This window comes from Cervus elaphus, chromosome 5 (genome assembly GCF_910594005.1).
Source record: "Cervus elaphus chromosome 5, mCerEla1.1, whole genome shotgun sequence".
Lineage (NCBI taxonomy): Eukaryota > Metazoa > Chordata > Mammalia > Artiodactyla > Cervidae > Cervus > Cervus elaphus.
In genome coordinates this window covers 82308325-82328992 of record NC_057819.1, presented here as the reverse complement: position 1 = coordinate 82328992, position 20668 = coordinate 82308325, and the positions used below count along the sequence as shown (strand labels likewise).

The 20668-nt window shown below is 51.0% G+C and overlaps 2 protein-coding genes across 5 annotated transcripts in view; both read left to right on the top strand.

Annotated features, from left to right (window-relative positions):
- The window catches only part of RNF43 (ring finger protein 43), a 65447-nt gene extending 55786 nt beyond the window's left edge, over positions 1 to 9661 (top strand). For all 4 annotated transcript variants that reach the window (XM_043902792.1, XM_043902795.1, XM_043902794.1 and 1 more), the window contains 4 exons: positions 2419 to 2580; positions 3361 to 3463; positions 4279 to 5634; positions 8281 to 9661. In XM_043902792.1, coding sequence (XP_043758727.1) covers positions 2419 to 2580; positions 3361 to 3463; positions 4279 to 5634; positions 8281 to 8324 — 1665 coding nt within the window. In that variant the 3' untranslated portion in view covers positions 8325 to 9661. The remainder of the gene's footprint in view (positions 1 to 2418; positions 2581 to 3360; positions 3464 to 4278; positions 5635 to 8280) is intronic.
- Positions 9662 to 11137: 1476 nt separating this feature from the next.
- Positions 11138 to 16472, top strand: SUPT4H1 (SPT4 homolog, DSIF elongation factor subunit). Its single transcript, XM_043902796.1, has 5 exons — positions 11138 to 11254; positions 11670 to 11776; positions 14639 to 14694; positions 14980 to 15033; positions 15463 to 16472. Exons 1-5 carry the CDS (start codon positions 11186 to 11188, stop codon positions 15528 to 15530), a joined length of 354 nt encoding a protein of 117 aa, XP_043758731.1. The 5' UTR covers positions 11138 to 11185; the 3' UTR covers positions 15531 to 16472.
- Positions 16473 to 20668: the final 4196 nt, after the last annotated feature.

The following is a 20668-nucleotide window of genomic DNA, read 5'->3' as shown; positions in this document are numbered from 1 at the left end:
GGGAGCAGGAAGGGAAAAGTAAGGAAAGAAGGTGCCTTATGCCTGTGAAACAGTCACACCAACCCCCCTTCTGTCCCCTCCCCCGCTCCCTGCTTGCAAATGACTTCGTTAATTTCCAGCAGCCTCTCTGCACAGGTGTCCTCATTTGTTCATTCATTCAACAAAACATTCAACAAATAGAGAGCTCCTGTTATGTGTCAGGCACATTCCAGGTGTTGGGGCTCATGCAGTGAGCAAAAAGACAAAAGCTCTCTCCCCTCCGGGAGCTTTCATTCCAGTGGGAATAGACAACAAAGTAAGTAAAATATAGAATACCTTCCATGGTGGTAAGTCCAGGGAGAAAAATAAAAAAGGGGAAGGAATGCAAAGGGAACAATGTTAATTTTTAAAAGTAAGGTCAAGGAAGGCCTCATTGAGAGGGTGACATTACAGGAAAGACCCTCAGTGGGTGAGGGGGTGATTCGTGCAGATGCCTGGAGAGAAAGTGATTGAGGTAAGAAAACAGGACACTGCAAGCCCTTGAGGCAGAAGTGTGCCTGGTATGTCTGAGGATCAGCACGAAGGCATGCGGTGGAATCCAGTGAGTAAGAGGGCAGAGCAGGCGGTGAGGACAGAGTTCATGCGGGCCCAGTGGTATTGGACTTCTAGGCTGTTGTCAGGACTTTTTTTTTTTTCCCTACTCTGGATGAAATGAGAACCATGGGATGGTTTTGAGCAGAACTAGAGCCATGATCTGACTTAACTTTTAACACGATCACTCATGCCACTGTGGTGAGACCAGATTACAGGGCGGCAAGGCTGGAGACAGAGCAACCAGCACAGAGGCTATTACCAGATTCCAGGTGACAGTAATGTAGCTTGCCTCAGGGAGGAGTCAAAGTGATGAGGATTAGATTCTTCCCTGGTGGCTCAGAGGTTAAAGTTTCTGCCTCTAATGTGGGAGACCCGGGTTCAATCCCTGGGCCCTGGGTCAGGAGGATCCCCTGGAGGAGCAAATGGTAACCCACTCCAGTATTTCTTGCCTGGAGAATCCCATGGACGGAGGAGCCTGGTTAGGCTACAGTCCACGGGGTCACAAAGAATCAGACACGACTGAGCTTTTCATACTTTGAAGGCAAAGCCAACAGGTTTTCTTTTTCTTTCTTTATTTGAAATAAGAGAATTAGTAGTACTACTTTCGTAAACTAAAAGGGAAAATGCAAAACCTATAACCCATTCAAGAATCGGAGACTTACTGTAGTTAATGAATCTATTTGATAAAAAGATTAACTCAGTGTATTTGGTGCCAGTATTAGGAAGACTCCATCCACCCTAATGGATCATAACATTGTATGACACAGCCTTCCCTTCTATGCTGCTGCTGCTAAGTCACTTCAGTCATGTCTGACTCTGTGTGACCCCATAGATGGCAGCCCACCAGGCTCTCCCGTCCCTGGGATTCTCCAGGCAAGAACACTGGAGTGGGTTGCCATTTCCTTCTCCAATGCATGAAAGTGAAAAGTGGAAGTGAAGTTGCTCAGTTGTGTCCGACTCTTCACAACCCCATGGACTGCAGCCTACTAGGCTCCTCCATCCATGGGATTTTCCAGGCGAGAGTACTGGAGTGGGTTGCCATTGCCTTCTCCACTTCCCTTCTGTAGATTTCCATAAAACGGGTCTACCATACCCACAGTTACTCCCCTGGTGTTCAAAAACACAAGATCCCAAGTGCCCATCAGATGGTAGCATTCCAGTCAATCCAGATCCCCCTTAGCATTCCTTAACAAGTGATCAAAACCATCACAGCCTTACCACCAGCTATTACCCATGCCCAAAGCATCCTTACTCCATGGTATGAATGGATCTTCCTTCATAGGGGTTTTCTTCCACTCTTAACAGTAAAGTTCTAAATGGGCAAAATATTATTAGGAGAAAAGGTTAACTCCTGGAACCATCACTTCTATAGAACCTCAGGGCCAACAGGTCTTCTAATGAATTGATCATGGAGGGTGAGAGAATAGTTAAGAATGACCCCGATGTTTTTGGCCTGAGGGGTTAAAAGAACAGAATTGCCATTTACTGAGGGGAGGATGACTGGGGAAGGACAAGTGTGTGGTTGAGGTGATTCATGGGATTAGGAATGTGGAGCTTGTGAAGTTGGATGTGCCTGTTAGATATTCAGGATACGATGTTAAGGTGGGGCAGTTGGGAGAAAAGTACCTCTCCTGGGTCATCAAGGGAAGGAAAGTTAATAGTATGCATGGGGGAATGGGATGGGGATGCTTAGCAGGGCCATGGAAGGACTCTGAGGGTATAAACTCCCCAGGTGGTCCAGTGGTCGTGTGACCTAACTGCGTGACCGGGACCTGAGCACAGGGCAGGGTCCAGGGGTTCGGGGAGAGGAGCCCTGGCCCCATTCTGGCCCACTGTTCTCCCCAGGACCCCCTTCAGCAGCGAACAGCCTGGGCCATCAGCCAGCTGACCACCAGGAGGTACCGGGCCGGCTGCCGGGGCGCCCGGAACGAGTGGCCAGACTCCGGAAGCAGCTGCAGCTCCGCCCCGGTGTGCGCCATCTGCCTGGAGGAGTTCTCCGAGGGCCAGGTGAGGCCAGGCTGTGGTTCGCCCCTGTGCCCAGGCTGGAGAGGGAGGCGGGTGAAGCTGGTGTGGGCGTGTGGTCTGCATCTGTGTCCTGTGTATCCTGAGTGGACAACCCTGAGGTTTGGTCATTTTCCTGGTTTTCCAGGGAAAGAGAACTTCTGTTTGTTGAGTGTGTACCACATGCCAAGCTCTGCAGTGGGTGCTCTAGAGGCATCGTCTGTCACCCTCATGACAGTGAAGGGTGGGGGTGGATTAGTTTTTTAGCCTCATTTTACACAAGAAAACTGTTCAGAAACTTGCCCAAGGTGATATGCAGTGGCAAAAGTCTAGATTCTCTTGATACCAAAGCCCATACTTGTTCTGTTGTGCTAGGAGCTCTTTGAAAGCAGGTATTGGCAATAAAGGAGAGGCCAAGAACTTCTCTGGTGGTCCAGTGGTTAAGAAACTGCCTGCCAATGCAGGGGACATGGGTTCAATCCCTAGTCTGGGAAGATTCCACATGCCACAGGTTCAGTTAAGCCCACTCCACAGCTTCTAAAGCTTGTGTGCCCTAAGGGCCCGTGCTCTGCAACAAGAGAAGCCACTGCAAGAAACCCATGCACCACAAGGGAGTAGCCCCTGCTCACCACAACCAGAGAAAGCCAGTAAGCAGCAACAAAGACCTAGTGCAGCCAAAAATAAACAAAGTTTTAAAAAGGGGAGGGCGAGGGAGTCAGGGATGCCCTGCTTCCTAGCCACGGGGGTAGCTGCCGTCAACTTTGGCTCTGACCCTGTTTTCTCCAGGAGCTCCGGGTCATTTCCTGCCTCCATGAGTTCCATCGTACCTGTGTGGACCCCTGGCTGCATCAGCATCGCACTTGCCCCCTCTGCATGTTCAACATCGTAGGTAGGAGGTGGGCCAAGGGCTCCCCTGTGTGCAGGCAGATGGGTAGAGAAGGGGCTGCCTTCTGGGCAAATGGTTTGCCTTGAAGTGGAGCAGAAGGCGGGACTGCCTCAGTTGTTCTCTAAGCTGTGCCCTTGGGACTTCCGTCGTGGTCCAGTAGTTAAAAATCTACCTTGTAATGCAGGGGATGTGGGTTTGATCCCTGGTCAGGGAACTAAGATCTCACACATTTCAGGGCAACTAAGAAACATAAACCCAAACACTGCAATGAAGACCCAGTGCAGCCAAAACAACAACAGCAGTTAATAAAATTTTACAAAATAGAAGTTGTGCGCTGGTTGAGGGTACCTCCCCTGAGCCGGGCAGACAGCTTTACTGTGTATTTTCATGACAGCTTTGTTGATTCTAAATCTGGCCGATGGGTATATTTATTACTCCACTTTTCTGGCAATAAAGTATCCTATTCTAACAAAACCAGGATATTATGACCATCTTCTAAAAGATGAGAGGGAAGTATCTGGCGAAAACAGAGCCTTTTTCTAATTCACCCAAAGGTTCAGTGTGGGCTCACGGTGGCCCCCAAAGGACAGTTGATGGGAGGAGCCGTGCTCAGCGGAACCCCCCAGGGGACAGCTGATGGGAAGGGGCAATGGCGTCCCGGGGCGCAGGCAGGGAAGGAGCATCCTGGGTGCTCCAGACTCTGACGGAGCTTGTGGGCGACTGCAGGCTGAAGACGTGCAATAGAGCCCCACTTTCCTGAATGTACCCTCCGTCGGCCGGTGGAGTCAAACACCTATGCTCTTGGTTCTTTCTTCCAGAGGGAGATTCGCTTTCGCAGTCCCTGGGACCCTCTCGAGCTTACCAGGAACCAGGCCGGAGGCTCCACCTCATTCGCCAGCACCCCGGCCACGCGCACTACCACTTGCCCGCTGCTTACCTGTTGGGCCCTTCCCGGAGCGCGGTGGCTCGGCCCACCCGGCCCGGCCCCTTCCTCCCGTCCCAGGAGCCAGGCGTGGGCACCCGGCACCACCGCCAACCCAGAACCGCACACCCCCGGGCTCCGGGCGAGCCCCAGCGCCTGGCGGCGGCCCCGCGCCCCTACGCGCCGGGCTGGGGGCTGAGCCACCTCCGCTGCACCTCCCAGCACCCGGCCACCTGCCCCGCGCCCCCTCGCCGGACCAGGCCTCACGACAGCAGCGGGTCCGGAGAGAGCTACCGCACGGAACGCAGCGGCTACCTGGCTGACGGGCCAGCCAGCGACTCCAGTTCCGGGCCCTGTCACGGCTCTTCCAGCGACTCGGTGGTCAACTGCACGGACGTCAGCCTGCAGGGCATCCACGGCAGCAGCTCCACCTTCCGCAGCTCCCTGAGCAGTGACTTCGACCCCCTGGTCTACTGCAGCCCCGACGGGGAGCCCGCGGGGAGGGCGGCTCCGCCTCGCCTGGCCTCCCGGCCCCGTTCTCTGGACTCAGTGGTGCCCGCGGGGGAAACGCAGGTTTCCAGCCACGTCCACTACCACCGCCACCGGCACCACCACTACAGAAGGCGTTTCCAGTGGCACGGCAGGAAGGCTGACCCCGAAACTGGAGTCCCCCCGTCCAGGCCTGCCGCTCCTCGGACACAGCTCCAGCCAGAGCCGCCTTCGCCCGATCTGCACGCGGCCAGGTGCAGCCCAGCAGCGCTTTCAGGGCAGCCTCCCGCCCTGCCGCGGCCCCGGGCCCTCACCGAGCCAGCCCCCGGGCCACCCGCCGCCTCCAGCCCCAGCCCCGCAGCCAATAGCCTTTTCCACTTACAGAGATCCAGCCTCTCTGTCCGACACCCACAGCGGAGACGGCGAGGGGGACCCCCGGAGCCCACCCCAGCCTCTCGATCCCAGGACTTGACTACCCACCCAACTTGCCAGATTTCCCCCCATTATGGCCCAAGTCTGGCACACCCTTGGTCCCCAGAGGCCCACCCACTGATCTTCGGACATCCAGGCCTGGAGAGGAGGCTGCTACCAGAAGCCCTGGGCCCCACATACCCGAGTTCCCAGCCAGTGTGGTTGTGTCTGACTCCACGCCAGCCCCTCGGACCGCACCCATCTGGGGAGGGGCCTTCCGCGTGGAGTTCTGGCACCCCGGAGGGCAGGCCATGCCCTTACCCACACTTCCAGGTGCTACCAGCCCAGCCTGGTGAGTTCTCAGGGGAAGTGGGGCTGGTGGGGAGAAGGGGCTAGAGCTGGATGTGGCAGAACGGTTGGCGTCATCCAGGGGGCTGATGGAAGCTGAGAAGGGCCCCACGTGGTGACATTTCAAATACTGGACAACTGGCATAGTGTGGGATGCTGGCTTGAGTGGTCTGGCTCTGCCAAGTGTTAATCCTTCCGTTGCCAGATTGTAGGGAGGTCTAGGTGAGGTCAGAGTGTGGTTGAGACACCAGAAAGCACTTGGGGTGGTTTGCGGCAGCAACGCAAACCCAAGTGTTTCTTTTGGCTTGTTGGTTTTAATAATTTATCTGTTTTGGCTGCACTGGGACTCCGTTGCTGCACGTGGGCTTTCTCAACTTGTTGCTAGCAGGGGCTGCTCTTCGGTGCCCTGCGGGCTGCTCTGGTTGTGAAGCCCTGGCTTAGCTGCCCTGTGGCATGTGGGATCTTCCCAGACCAGGGATCGAACCCATGTTCTAAACCACTAGTCCACCAGCATAGTCCAAACACAAGTGTTTCAATATTTTAAAAATTGGTACAGCTATACCAGTGCATATAGCTCAGTGTTAGCTGTAAATACAAAGGAAGCCAAGAAGAGTATGGACAAATAGTTCCTGAAAAACATAATTCCAGGCCATATGAAATCTTATAGGAGACATAACTAGAGATAACCATATTTCTGGGCTTCCCTGGTGGCTCAGATGGTAAAGAATCTGCCCGCATTGTGGGAGACCTGGATATGATCCCTGGGTTGGGAAGATCCCCTGGAGAAGGGAAGGGCAACCCATTCCAGTGTTCTTGCCTGGAGAATTCCATAGACAGAGGAGCCTGGTGGGCTACAGTCCATGGGGTTGCAAAGAGTCAGACAGGACTGAGTGACTAACACACACACACACATTTCTGGGCTATACGAGAAGAGTTATGTGAATGATGCGGGGAGGGGGGGCGGGAAGTGGAGATCACAGGGGGTTCCCAGCAGCCCTGTGCTTTTTTCCTTTCCCTTGGGTTAAAGGAACTAAAAGAACCAGGGCTTCCCTTCTATTACCTTTGTTGATAAGACCAACATTATTCTCTTGGAGACTTCATGCATCCCTGTTACTGATTTGCAGCCGATGGTGAGAATGTAGATCCTCAACTTTAACTTGGTGTTTATTTGCTCAAATCTTCCCCTTCCTCTTCCCGGTCCCCCAACTCCAGTCCTTCTCCATCTTTTCCTGTTGTGTGGATGACAGTGCTCTTTGCCACTGCTAGGAGGATGTCTCCGCCCCTAAAGGGGCCCTGAAAGTCCTGAACTATAAGACTTTAGGGTCTGGGAATCCACAGGCAGGACCTGGGAGCTGCTGTCATCCATTCATTCATTTCTTCCTTCCATTTTTCTTTCTGCATTGTACGCATGCTATGTGCTAGGTCCCAGACTCTCAGGACATGGAACTTGTCAACCAGGAGACCCAGGTCTGTGGAGAGATGGGCATGCAAACTGTTATCATATAGAAAAGAATTGTTCCCATAGGGCCACGTGACGTAGACTCTGACCGTGTGTTTGATGGCTCCATGTGGATCCTGTCGCACTTACTTATACTTTCGCTGCCACCATTGCCAGACCCACTACCTCCTCTCTCTCCCAAACTCATAACTAGTTTCAGTGCCTCTCTGTCTCCTGCCCTTCAAACCCAATCCACCCCAGGGTCTGTTAACTGTATCTCTGCCAGCTTTGCCATATTCTCTTTCAGTACTGCTGGCCCCTGTCCGTGTTCTAGGTGCAGCCTAAAGATTGAAGTGGGAACCTCCTGGGTCCTTCCTTTCCTCTCACAGGGCCCTGGAGACCGGGCATGGAGCATCAGTGTCCCACCCTGTCGAGCCATGCAGTACAGTGATCTTGCTCACGTCCCCTCCCTGCTGCGGCCAGTGTCCTCCTCCTCAAATAAACTGTCCAGAAATCTTCAAGTGTTGTTTTGTTCAGAGTAAAGAAAAATCCAACCTGGTTTGACCTTCAAGGCTGTAGTACCAGCTAGCCCCCATCTGCCTTCCCAACCTTATTTTCCACTGTTCGCCTTTCCTTCCCCTGCTCCAAGCTTTAGCCAAACTAGGTAAACACTTCTTGCAGCTTCTGCAGCTCAGAATATTCTGCTGCCTTCCTATTCCCATAGATGGAATTCTTCGCTATTCCTGTAGGACCAGCTCGTGCATCTCCACTTTCAGGAAGCCCTTCCTGACGCTCCACTTAAGACATGGTTTCTCTCCTCCCTTGATTCGTTTCTTATGAGCCCAGTCTGCCCCCCCTGGCATAGTTGCAGCTTACTAAACGCACACCTCTCCCACAGGGTTGCCAGGGCCCTGCTTAGTCTTTTTGTCTTCTCTTTGGCACAAGGTTGCAGGCCAGATCCACTGGTGCTTAATAAATATTTTTTGGGTGAATGAATGAATAGTAAGTGTTGGTAACACACTGGTTGCTATATATGTGTCTTACTCTGGATTTGTTTTTCTCTCCCCTGTGTCCCAATGGGAGTCCCTCTCAGCTTTCAATCTGATCACCCTTCTGGACCCATTCCCTGCTCTTGCCTCTCTCTTACAGGTAGAACAAGTAAGAGGCTGGCCTGACCCTGAGTGACCTCTCTCCTCCCCTCTCTAAACGCAGGCACAGAAGAGGAGCTGGAGGAGCTGTGTGAACAGGCCGTGTGAGATGTTCAGTCCTGGCTCCAACCAAGAGTGCTCGCCGGATGACTTGGGGCCCTCCCTGGCACAGAGTCCTGCTCCTCAGAAAAGAAAGGACTTCAGAAAACAACCCCCCCCCCTTTTTTTTTGCCACATTCCTGGAACCACTGGCAGAGGGTGGTGATGGTGGGTGGCAGGTATCTTCTCCTGCTCCCAGCTCCAGCCCTTGTCTGCAGAACTATCTGTGTCCAGCCAGGCAACCAGCTACCACTGGTGTGGGTGGGCTCCCTTGCAGGCTGTACTTTTCTGAGAGCAGGAAGCTAGGCACAGGTAGACAGGTGTGATAAAGGTGGTGCTCCTTCACCAGCCTGAGGACTTCTCCTTCATCCCAGGCCTCATGTTCATACCAGCAAATGGGTTCAGCTGAATGAATGAACCCTGCTCACCTCCTTCCTGAAGACAGTCTTGCGCACCAGCTTTGGCTTCCCCTCAGTAAGGCTGCTGTATCAATGGCAAACCCGGTTCTTATTGTTTTCCTTCTTTGCCAAAAGATGACGGGCTTTGCAGCCTCACCAGGCATGGCCTGCCCTGGTGCACAAGAGGAGTTTTCCCTCCTTGTCCCTACTTGTCAGCTCCTCTGTATTCAGTCCGAGGAGAGGCCAGGGTGTGCAGTCCCTGAGAACCTGGGGTGAAGCCTCTGATCTTCAGGCTCCCTGGTCATTCCAGCAGCCCCAGTCCCTCTGGGCGAGAGTGGTGGGGGTAGTGGGAAGGGACTCACTCTTCCTTGGAGATCACTTAGCTGGAAATCCCAAAGGAAGTGGAAGAAGAGGATTTCTGCTGGACTTTATTTAGGAAGAGGGAGGAAGGGATGAAGGTAGAAAAGGCTGAATTACAGCTGAACAAAGAATTTTTCTCTCGACACTTCCTCTCGGAGCAGGGATAGGTAGAACAAAGGAGGAGCAGTTTGGGGCCCTTGGATTAGATGGCCTGGAGGCCCAGCTTCCCAGTATAAGCCATGCAGGTCAGATCCACACAGTGTGGAGTGGGGTCAGAGAAGGAAGTCGGGCCTGGGGCAGCTGATCCCAAGTGGGCAAGAGCTGAGGGGCCTCCTCGGGGCGACGTTCGCCCTAGGGCAGCTGGACCATCGCTGGCCCCCTCAGGCGTTATCCCATTTGGAATGTGAATGTGGGAACAGAGTGGGCGCAGCACCCCACCTGGGGATCCTCTTCCCTCAGAATCAGTGGGGAACTAGCACCTAGGCACCCACGTGGGTATTTATATCTGAACAGGCAGAAGGACGCTTGAATTCAGGCATTATGATGAGAAATGTATTTATTTGCTAATATATTTATCCATAAACTTGATCTGGTCTCATGGTTTTCTTCTGTCATGACTGTCGCTCAGGGTAACAACTTCATCTTCTACATGGGCAAAAATACTCTTGACATCACAGGTTAGGCTCTGGTTTATGAAAGGACAGAGTAGTGTGGTGGGCTTGGCAACAAGAACTGTCTGGTAAGCCCCTAAAAGCACTGTTTAGTGAGATCAGGGAAAGACAAAGTGTGACTGGATTCTCCTTGTGGTTCATTGTGTCATCTGTACTACTACTGTATGTTTACTTCACACTCTATAATGCTTCAGGGACTTTCTTTGAGACCCTGCAAAACACTGTTGCCTCACTTTTCCACCCATGAAATGGGCCCACTTCACAGAGTTGTTGGAGAGCTCTCCTGAGACAAACAGGGTGAAGTGTGTTTCAAAGTATAGAGTATGCAGTGATAAAGAACATCCTAAAACCAGGCCCAGCACCCATCTGAACACAACATGGGACGGGCCCCAGGCGCAGACCGGCCTTGAAGAAGCTCCGTTTCAATTCAGGAGGCCTGGCTGGGAGGATACAACAGCAGGGCCTGAAACCATCTATATCCCACAGTTCCAGTCTAGATAGACACGTCCTCTGCCTACCGTGAAGCTCAAGGGAGCTGGTGCTACGTGGGTATGGAGAATTCCATAGAGCCTGCAGGGGCTTATCCTCTTCTCACAAAAAGCGTTTTCCCTTCCTGCTACTTCGGCAAAGGTTTGGTAGAGGTGGGGGCTGTCTGGTGCCAGTTTTGAACCAGACAACGAAGCATTTGTAAATCTTCCTATAGGGTGCAAAATAAAAAGGACACGATCTCCTACAGACCATCTGAAGTAGAGGAACTGGATCTAAACGCTAAAAGCTGCACAAAGCGTAAATTATCAGTTGGAACGAGGAAACTTACATAAAGAGTTTTTAGAAATAACTACGCTTTTTTTTTCGGAAGTCGGCTCACAAACCAGCATTCCTGTGGACGCAAAGGGAAACCCAATCACACTCTAGGAAACCCAATCACTCGCTGGCAGGAAACCCGATCACTCGCAGGTAGGAAACCCAATCACGCTCTCGCTGGTAGGAAGGAGGGGGGCGGTCCGTGGACTTCTCAGCTCCGCTGAGATAATCCAGAGGGAGACAGTGGGCTCTCTGGCCCTCACTCTTAAGACAGGAAGACAAAAAAACACCTCTGCTGTCACCCGGAGCGCTCCAGGGGACCAGCGGTCCAGGACAGACCTCCCGGCGCGCGGCGTGCTCCCGCGCAGGCGCCAACCGTGCCGCCCCGCCGCTCGGGCCCCGCCCACACGCTCGACGGCGGCGCAGTCTCGCCCCCGCGCCGACCCAGGTGCCTCTCGGCTGGCCCCGCCTCCTGGCGGGAGAAACCACATCAAAGGCGGGGGGCGGGGCGGGGCCGCCGCGCCGGAAGGGGAAGTCTGAGGCAGAGGAAGTGCAGGCATTCTGGGTAATTTTTACTATTTATCCGTAGGGAGAGGTGATTGTGGCTCATTCCTTCGCTGCTCTTCGGTGCGAGAGGATGGCTTTGGAGACGGTGCCGAAGGATCTGCGGCATCTGCGGGCGTGTCTGCTGTGTTCGCTGGTCAAGGTGTCTGTCGGGGACCTGGTTGTACGGGCTCACGGGAGACCAAGCTGGGGGAAAGAGGGTGGAATAGATCTGGGGGGAACAGTGAAAAAGAAAGTCGGATCCAGGACTCGGGGCGGTGGCAGAGTGTGGGAAGGAGCAGGAAGCCATCGTTTACTTCAGCAGGGACACTGCTAGGTTGTGAAGCCGTGGGCGGGGGGCTCTCACATGCCTTTGCAACTTCAGCTTTCAGCAGAGGCATAACTACAACAAGAAAAGGGGTGTGAGAGTGGAACTTAGGAAAGGAGCTGTAGGAATGGTGGGTGGGGGACATGATGAGACAGCCAACATAGGGAGCTTTGTGCTTCACTAAGTAGAAGTATGGAAAGGCTGTTTTTTCTTTTGGCTCACCTTTCTCCTTTTTTTTTCCTCTCCCAAGACTATAGACCAGTTTGAATATGATGGCTGTGACAATTGTGATGCATACCTTCAGATGAAGGGTAACCGAGAGATGGTATATGACTGCACCAGCTCTTCTTTTGATGGGTGAGCCCTTTGGATTGCTACATTCATTCTTTATATTACCCCAACCCCACCAAGTAAATTTGGACAGACTCTTGAGACTCTAATATGAGTTGGTCTCAGTTATTTTGAGACACACTAGTGCTGTGCTGTCCAGTACGTTTTGAACATACTGGGTTAAGGGGACTATATTACTGAAGTTAATTTACTTTTTGTCGTTACTCCTTTAACATGGCTATAGAAAATTTAAAAATGAATTGTGTGGCTTTCATTATATTTTCACTGGACAGTTCTTCACTAGACTATTAGGGAATTTCTGGTAGGGATTGTATTTGTCTCGTGCACCATCACCTGGCATAGGGCCTTAATACATGTTTATTAAATGCAGGAGGATCATTTTTGAAAATGAAGGGTAAATTTTGGCTCCAAAGCTGATACCTTTAGATGTGTCTAAGAGGACCTATGAGAAAAGTTTTCACTTAGTGAGATTGTCAGTGGAGGCAGGGGAATGAGAGAAACCTAAGTTGGATGGGTCTCGGTTTTCTTTCCCCAAGGGAGGAGCCAGGAGGCAGTATTCTTTGGCCGTTACGTTGGTACTATTAAGTTTCTTTTGGTCTCTAGGCCAGTGAACAGTTTATACATAAACTGGGCCCAAACCAGTGCTTGCTAAAACTACTTCAAGGTGGGCCCACTTCATTCTTCTTTGTTTTCCTTTAAGGGAGAGTGAAGGATTGGGCAGAGAAGATGTTTCATGGAACCTTTACTTTGTACATGTGTACACATGCATGTACACGTTCAGATACTCCAGTTCTTTCCTTCGTTTGTTAGCACATCTCATTTCTCCTTCGCCCAGCCCCTGGCAACCACCATTTAACTTTCCTGTGAGTTTGATTACTTTAGGTACTTCATATAAGTGGAATCATACAATATTTGTCCTTTTGTGATTTGCTTATTTCATGCAGCATAATGTCTTCAAGGTTTATCCACATTGTAGCATGTGTCAGAATTTCCTTTTTAAGTGTAATGTTATCTTTTTCTATGTATATACCAAATCTGCATCTATCGATGGACACTTAGATTGCTTCTACTTTTTGGCTGTTAGGAATAATGCTGCCATGAATATGGGTTTACAAATACCTCTTTGAGTCCCTGCTTTCTTTCACTTCTTTGGGGATATATATCCAGAAGTAGAGTTGCTGGATTATTCTATGTTTAACATTTTGAGAAGCTGCCATACTGTTTTCTGTAGCAGCATGATTTTACATTCCCACCAGCAGAGTACAAGGGTTCCAGTTTCTCCACATCTTTGTCAGCATTTGTTGCTTTGTTTTTTGTTTTTGGTAATAGGTATCCTATTGGGTGTGATGTGGTTATCTTATTGTGGCTTTGATTTGCATTTCCTTAATGATTAGTGAAATTGAGCATCTTTTCATATCTTTATTGGCCATTTGTATATCTTCTTTGGTAAAACGTCTCTTTAAGTTTTTTGCCCATTTTTGAATCAGGGTTTTGGTCTTTTGTTATTGAGTTGTAAGAGTTATTTATGTATTTTGGTGCATATTAGGATTTAAACAGTGAGTATATTGAAGGCTAACGAAGATTAGAGGAGGACTTGATGAAGTCAGCCAGAAGTGGAGGAGATAGCATATGAATCAGGCTCTTAATAAAGGAAAGAAGTGTAGGATTTTTGAGGAGGCCAAGATGAGAAAAAGGAAGAAAAAGCATTCTAAACAAAGGGATTGACTTGAGCAAAGGAATGGATGGGTAAAGCAGGGTATGTTTGGAGAATGGTGGGGATTCTGATTAGATTAAATCATCAGATTGGATTAACAGGCACTGTGAGGCTGGAAGGATAGATTTTGAAGGACAGAAGGCCAGAGGAAAATACACATTTGGTCATGAGAGCAGCCTGTGTACATGCCTACCCCAGATTGGCCTGCCAGGCCAGAGTGGGCCTTATCCTACTTGCCACCTCTAGAGGTGAGGTCAGTTCCGCTCGAAGCATATGACTGTGAATATAGGATTTGGCTGGGGAGGGAGGCTTCCTAAGTAAGAATCCAAGATGGTTAGCAAGAGAAGGAGGAGTGGATACTGAAGAGGCAGTCAGCAGACATCAGTGCTCTGTGCAGGTCTGTCCCAGGAGGCAGTCAGTAAATATCTGATTGAATGGGGGGATGACAGAAATGACCTCTGTAGCTTCTGAAAGCACCTGAAGCTTACCTGTCATGCTCAGTAGCAGGCTTCTGGCCCTTTCTGTGGCCTGTGCTCTGGGTTTACAGCTACCCTGGGAGGAATGATTAGGATAGTAAGGAGAGCTAGTGTTTATTTAGCATCTACTCTGTGCTAGGGCTCTTTCAGGTATTAGCTCACCCTTTTAATTTCATCTTAAGTTCTGAGGGAGCTCTTCATATGCGAGTCAGGCTGGACAGCTCATTAGAGACAGAGCTTGATTAAATCTAACTTGTTTCTACTAAGGGGACCCACTGTTTAGACTCAACCTCCCCTTTGCCCTAGGCCCCAGCCTTCAGTGGTCGTGCTGGTTGTAATCAGCCATCTACCTTGAAAGCTGTCCCACTCCCCAGGGCATCAGTCTTTTCGGGGGGCGGGTGATGACTGACCTGTGACTGGGGGCCGGGGACGTAAACCCAAGGACTGTCAGTACTAGCTCTGAGTCAGTCCCTTGCCAGCACTAGAACTCTGCAGAGTTTTCCGTGCTTCCTAGTAGAAACTCACGTCTTGGCTTTTCCCAAGGTTTCCTCTCCCAGAACTGTTGTGCTGGCTGGGAGCAGAGTAAAGTGGGGGTGGGGCTGGGGGTGGGCGGTGCCCTCAATCTCACTCTCTGGTGGAGGTGGCTCAGGCTGACTCTTGTTTCTTTTCCTTTCCTAGAATCATCGCGATGATGAGTCCAGAGGACAGCTGGGTCTCCAAGTGGCAGCGAGTCAGTAAGTGTCTCCCTTTGTCTTTATCCTGGCCTAGATGTATTGTCAGGGGTGGGGGGGGTGGGGTGGGGAGCCTTCAATCAGCAGGTAAGTGGCCCCAGAGTGAGAAAGATGGGTCAGAGGAAAGCCACAAAAAGTATCCTATGCCCTGTCACTTAAAACTTGTAGCCAAAGGAAGCGATTGCTGTTCTCTTAGAGTTCCAGCATTTCTTTCATTTTTAGCTTAAGATTGTGTTTGGGCTTTCGTCGTAACTCACACTTAACCACAGTCTCTTTCTTCTCTTTCAGGTAACTTTAAGCCAGGCGTGTATGCAGTGTCCGTCACTGGTCGCCTGCCCCAAGGTAATAATAATTACAGTAACAGCCCATGTTCATTTATTGTGCCAGGCTCTATGGAGGTTTCTCATGTGAATTAATGCCAGTGCTCACGGCTCTGTGAGGGAACCAAAACTTCAGAGATGTTAAATAACTTGACCAAGGTCACTCAATTAGTAAGGAGCCAGAATTTCCACCCAGGCATCCTGGCTCCAGAACCCTTGCTTTTGACAGCTGCGGTGTGGTCTTCCCGACCTTACTAAGTCATTGACAAGCACATGCCTGAGTCCTCAAGGGGGTGACATGCCAGCCATGCAGTTCTCCTGATGAGCAGTCCAGAAATTCCAGTTTGCCTAGAGTGTACCATCCCCTCTCCTCCCCACATGGGAGCCAGGGGACACTTCTTGTCTTCTGGAGTCTTCTCCCTTCACAGAGCTGTTTCTCGTCCCACTGCAGGAATTGTACGGGAGCTGAAGAGTCGAGGCGTGGCCTACAAGTCCAGAGACACGGCCATAAAGACCTAGGAAGGCGCACGGCTGCCAGCATCTTGGCTCCTCGTCTCTGCCGCTGCTTGTTTTCTGTCGTGGAGCTAAATGGGCAGAACTTAAAACACATCCTGCCCTCCGATACTAGACTCAGCCGACTGTCACCAGATCAGCCCAGTGTGTCCTTGGGCCATTTTTACCCTCTTTGGACGACTGTGGGGGTGGGTAGAGACTGAATTCAGTGGGGAGTAGGATGCTAGTTTTCCTACCTTCAGCCCAGGGCTGCACCCTTGCTCACAGGCAGGACTCTGGGTCAGATGCCAATAAACATGAAGCCCTAGGAATGTTCTTAAGCCCACACTGAAGCCTTCCCTCCCTCTTCCCCTTAGGTGGGCGCAGTAAGAACGCACTGCCCAGTCGGCATCTTCCCAGAGCAGCAGAGCTCTCTGCTCTTCGTGATCCACCTCTGAGCCTCCGGGGTTGTAGCCTTTCGAATGTGCTTCCTGGGGTCTCAGAAGGTCTGCTGTCCCGAGTCTAGGCAACCGTATCAGCCCGGCAGTCCTGGTGTCTGGTGGTTGCAGCCTTCTGCCCTCTAGACCTGGCACAGCAGGTATCCCTTGAAATCCTGAGGGCAGATAATACCTGTGTGAGTATTAGTGGCCCTTGACCGTGTTTAATACCTTTTTTCCCTTCTTTGTTCAGTTCTTCCTATACTCTAGGCCCACCAGTGGCACCCTTGACCTCCCCCTACCCACCTTCCCTACGTTCCCCTAACTGGAGACCCTCAGGTTACTGTTGGGTCCTGCTCTGGTTAGTCCGGGCCTCCCCAGGAGGGGGCCTCTCCTTTTCTCTCTGGCCTAGTAGGGGTTCTTGAGTCATGTCATGTTACTGGCCAAGGTGAATTATTTGTTTTAGAATTAAATATTTATCATACATTCTCATCTATTTAAATTTCTGCAATAAATCCTGTTAGTGTCCCCATTTTTGTTGTTATTGTTGTTATTTATTTGGCTTCTCCAAGTCTTAGTTGTGACATGTGGAATCTAGTTCCCTGACCAGGGTTTGAACCTAGGCCTGCTGCGTTGAGAGCATGAAGTCGTAGCCACAGGTCCACCAGGGAAGCCCCAGGGTCCTCATTTTTATTTCCCTGCGTTTCTTGCTCCCCATCTGTTCAGAACGAAAGTGATTTCATTTACTTCAGGATTTTTGTGATTATGAAAATAAAGTGATGTGAAAATTCTGTAACTTCAGTTTTATAAAAGGTAAAACATTCACTCTTTTATTAGCCATTCTTAAATATACATACAACATGTGTGAAAGTCTCTCAGTTGTGTTGACTCTGCAACCCCATGGACTAGCCTGCCAGGAGCCTCTGTCCATGGAATTCTCCAGGCAAGAACACTGGAGTGGATAGCCATTCCCTTCTCCAGGGGATCTTCCCGACCCAGGGATCAAACCCAGGTCTCCTGCATTGCAGGTGGAATCTTGACTATCTGAGCTGTATACAGACAACCAAAAATAGTGGGGAAGTGAGGACTGGCAGGCCCGCCGAGCTCTGACTCGGAGCCGAGGTGCCTGCGCTGGGGCTGTGTGTGTCTCGGCCACCTGGTGTTGCTAGTGAGTCAGTGTCTCAGGTTACCTGTGACCTGGAGTGTGTGGGAAGGTGGGGACGTGCTGCCTCTCCAGTGACCCTCTGCATACAGGCCCAGGGAAGGAAGCTGGGACCGTCCAGGCTGCTCACGTCACTGCCAAGTCCTCTTCAAACTGGAACCATTTTCTCTGATGCCTTCGAGCTCAGGGAGTGTTCTGTTAACTCCAACCCCAACTGAGTTTTTAAAGGACTTCTCCAGCCCAGCAAGCTGACCGGGCTCCAGGGGTAGTGGTTTCTGTTGTTCAGTTTCAGTCTGAAAGGGGACCTTGGGAAGCAGCCCCACCAGGCTGGAGCTGACACGTCCTGCAGGGAAGAAGTGGGTTTTACCAAGAGTGCCCAGGCCATGCAGCCAACGCCCAACTTTCACTGGCGTTCTCAGAAAGTCCCTTGGAAATCCCCCGGCCGCCGTCCTGCGTGTCTGACCCGGACGTGGCTGCTCTGTGAGAATGGAAACAGTTGTGGGGAGGGGGGGCGAGGAGCTGTGCACAAATAACCGCACTCACGCTGCCTCAGCCCCATACCAGAGGGGCCCTAACTGTCAGCTCCACAGGAAGCCAGAGACACGGGCGCTGGTGGCTGTGGGGGAGGGCCGGCCCGTCACGGTGACCGGATTTCACAGACTCAGGGTGCTGGCAGCCTCTTCCTGGGAGCTGCCTCTGAACCTACCTTCTGGCTTTCTCTGGTCCTGGAACCCACCCGGCAGCCCAGACAGGCGAGAAGGCGCTGGAGTCCCATCCCCTGTCAGGAACCTGAAAAAGTGGGAATCCTGACCCGGGGATGGAACCCGGGTCTCCTGCACTGCAGGCGATTTGGGCTTCCCTGGGGGCTCAGATGGTAAAGAATCCGCCTGCAACGCAGGAGACATGGGTTCGATCCCGGGGTCAGGAAGATCCTCTGGAGAAGAGAATGGCTTACCCACTCCAGTATTCTTGCCTGGAGAATTCCATGGACAGAGGAGCCTGGCGGGCTACAGTTCATGGGGGAGCAAAGAGTGGGTCTCCCCAAAATGGAGGGGTTGACTGACGGTGCATGCAGCTTCCAGCCCAAAGCAGGGATAGGTAGCTGATAGAACAAGGGTCAGCAGACTCTGGTCTTGGAGGGAGCAGTTTCCCTAAGAGTGATGGGATGGACTGGTGAGGGCCTAAATTCAAACTGTTCTCTTCAGGTTTGGGCACTGAGGCCTCACTCCTCTGGCCTGGTCATTACCTTCATATTCCCAGCCTGTCTGTGACCGGCAATTCTGTCCTCAAGTCCCTTCCATGACACCTGGTTCATGCGTGTGTGTGTGTGTGTGTGTGTGTGTGTGTGTAGAAGAGTCAGGTAGAAAATGTTTAAGAACAGCTTAACATCTCACTCTGTCTGGCACTCTGGTTCATATTTAGAATTCGTAAAGTCTTTCATTTAAGCAGCATTTTAGGGACTTCCCTGCTGGGGCAGTGCTTAAGAATCCACCTGCCAATCCAGGGGACATGGGTTTGATCCCTGGTCCAAGAAAATCCCACTGGCCTCGGGGCAAGTAAGCGCGTGTACCACAACTGCTGAGGCTGTGCACCCAGAGCTGCTGCAATGAGAGAAGCCGCCACAGTGAAAAGCCTGAGCGCCTCAATGAAGAGTAGCCCCCCACTCACCACTACTAGACAAAGCTTGCACACAGCAACAAAGACCAAGAACAGCCAAAAAAAGAAATACCCACTCCTCCCAAAATACCCCCCAAAACAAAAAAATAGCATTTTACAAGTTGACAAAAGGGCTTTCACATCCACTGTTATTTGACCCCCGACAAAACCCCCTGTGTCGTGGTTAACATCCTGAGGGAACGATGAAGAGACTGAGGCTCTAAGAAGTAAAGTGCCTGGGCCACGATTAAGCGGTGGAGCCTTAGCTCGAGAAATGCATTGCCTACGCCCGGTTTAGGGCTGCGTTCTGACACGGTTCACCCCAAACACAGCAGCTTTGCTCCCTTCATGATTTTTCCACAGAAACAGCAAGTTACATGTCCCCGCACATGGAGCCGCCACAACCACCCTACTCTCACTACCTACATCTCTAGTCTTCAAGTCTAAAATTGGCCAGAGAGGGGGAGGACATGTGGGGAGAATGGCCCAGGGAGGAGATGCTTGGGGGTTACAGAAGGATCCCCGAGTGGATCATTGGGAAACTGGTCCAGGCCTCCAGTTCCCGCCTGGCTGCATCCTCTGTTCCATCCATCAGCTCTCAGGTATCTGCTGCCCTCTGTCAGACCCTCTCCAGCCTCCCCTGCCTTTTTTTCTGCTGGCCACCACCCTCCATCTGCGCCCTCCCACTGAACCAGGGGCGATGTCGCTGCCTCCCAGCCCTGCTGCCTCCACCACCCACTAGCCCTGACCTTTCTAAGTCACTTGACTTCTCCAAAAGAAGTTTCCTCTTTATAAAATGCAGTTGACAAAACCCTGGTGTTAGGTGACAAGACAATGGTTACTTGTGAAAGGCGGGGTTGGAGAAGGGCACAGGGGCCCCTGAGGTGCTGGTTACAGTCTGTGTTTTGATCTAGATGCTAGGTACACAGGTCGATTCACTTTCTGGAAATTTCCCGAGTTATGTACTCACCGTTTGTTCACTTTTCTGTTTGTAAGTTATAATTGAAATACTTAAAGATGAATCGGCACTTCTTATTTTAGGATAGTTTTGAGAATCAAATGTAAGCATTCAGGTAAGAGCAATTTGAGAGCTGTAAACTACTAAGTCTATACATGGGACTTCCATGTAAAGTTGTCCTCCTCTAGATAAATTCTAAGTTATGAATGTCATCACTCTAACCTTCTTGGGCAATAGATCTTCAAGTGTATCTATCATTCACAAATATATCAAAACTGCAACATTTTCCTTCAAGTACCATGGCTTTTTATCTTACTCTCTTTGTTCTTTCATTTTTTATGACCTACTTTGTGTTTTTTTAAAATATGTACTTCCTTTCTATTTGGATCTGAGATTGTGAATGTCATTTAACCTCTACTTGGCTTTGATCATTTGTTATAAGACCTCCATTTTTGTATCATGTGGTGAAATGATTCCAGGACTAATTAATTTTCTACCTCTTGGATTCATGTCAGCCTGTCAGATGTAACTTTTGCTGCTCATGAATGGCTGGCCCCTTCAGGTTTTTTTAAAAAGTTATTTATTTATTGGCTGCTCTGGATCTTCATTGCTGTGTGCGGGCTTCCTCTAGGTGCGGCAAGCAGAGGCTCCTCTTGGCTGGGGGTGCAGGCTTCTCATTGCGGTGGCTTTTCTCATGGAGCACAGGCTCCAGAGCGCGGGCTCAGTACTTGTGGTGCTTGGGCTTAGTTGCTCCAAGGCACGTAGGATCCTCCTGGACCAGGGATTGAACCCATGTCTCCTGCATTGGCAGGAGGATTCTTAACCACCGGATCGCTCAGGAAGTCCTCACTCTCGTTCGAACTAGGAGAACAGATAGCCACGCTGATAAAAATCGCTGCTGTGTGAGCCAGTAAGACTTGGACTGAGGACGAAAGCACACGGACCTTGGACT

Bases quoted from the DNA above. Each gene is read 5' to 3' on its own strand.
- SUPT4H1 (XM_043902796.1), top strand. From the start codon at position 11,186: ATGGCTTTGGAGACGGTGCCGAAGGATCTGCGGCATCTGCGGGCGTGT. The intron at 11,255-11,669 runs GTGTCTGTCGGG...TCCTCTCCCAAG, and splicing joins TGCTGTGTTCGCTGGTCAAG to ACTATAGACCAGTTTGAATA. The intron at 15,034-15,462 runs GTAATAATAATT...GTCCCACTGCAG, and splicing joins CACTGGTCGCCTGCCCCAAG to GAATTGTACGGGAGCTGAAG.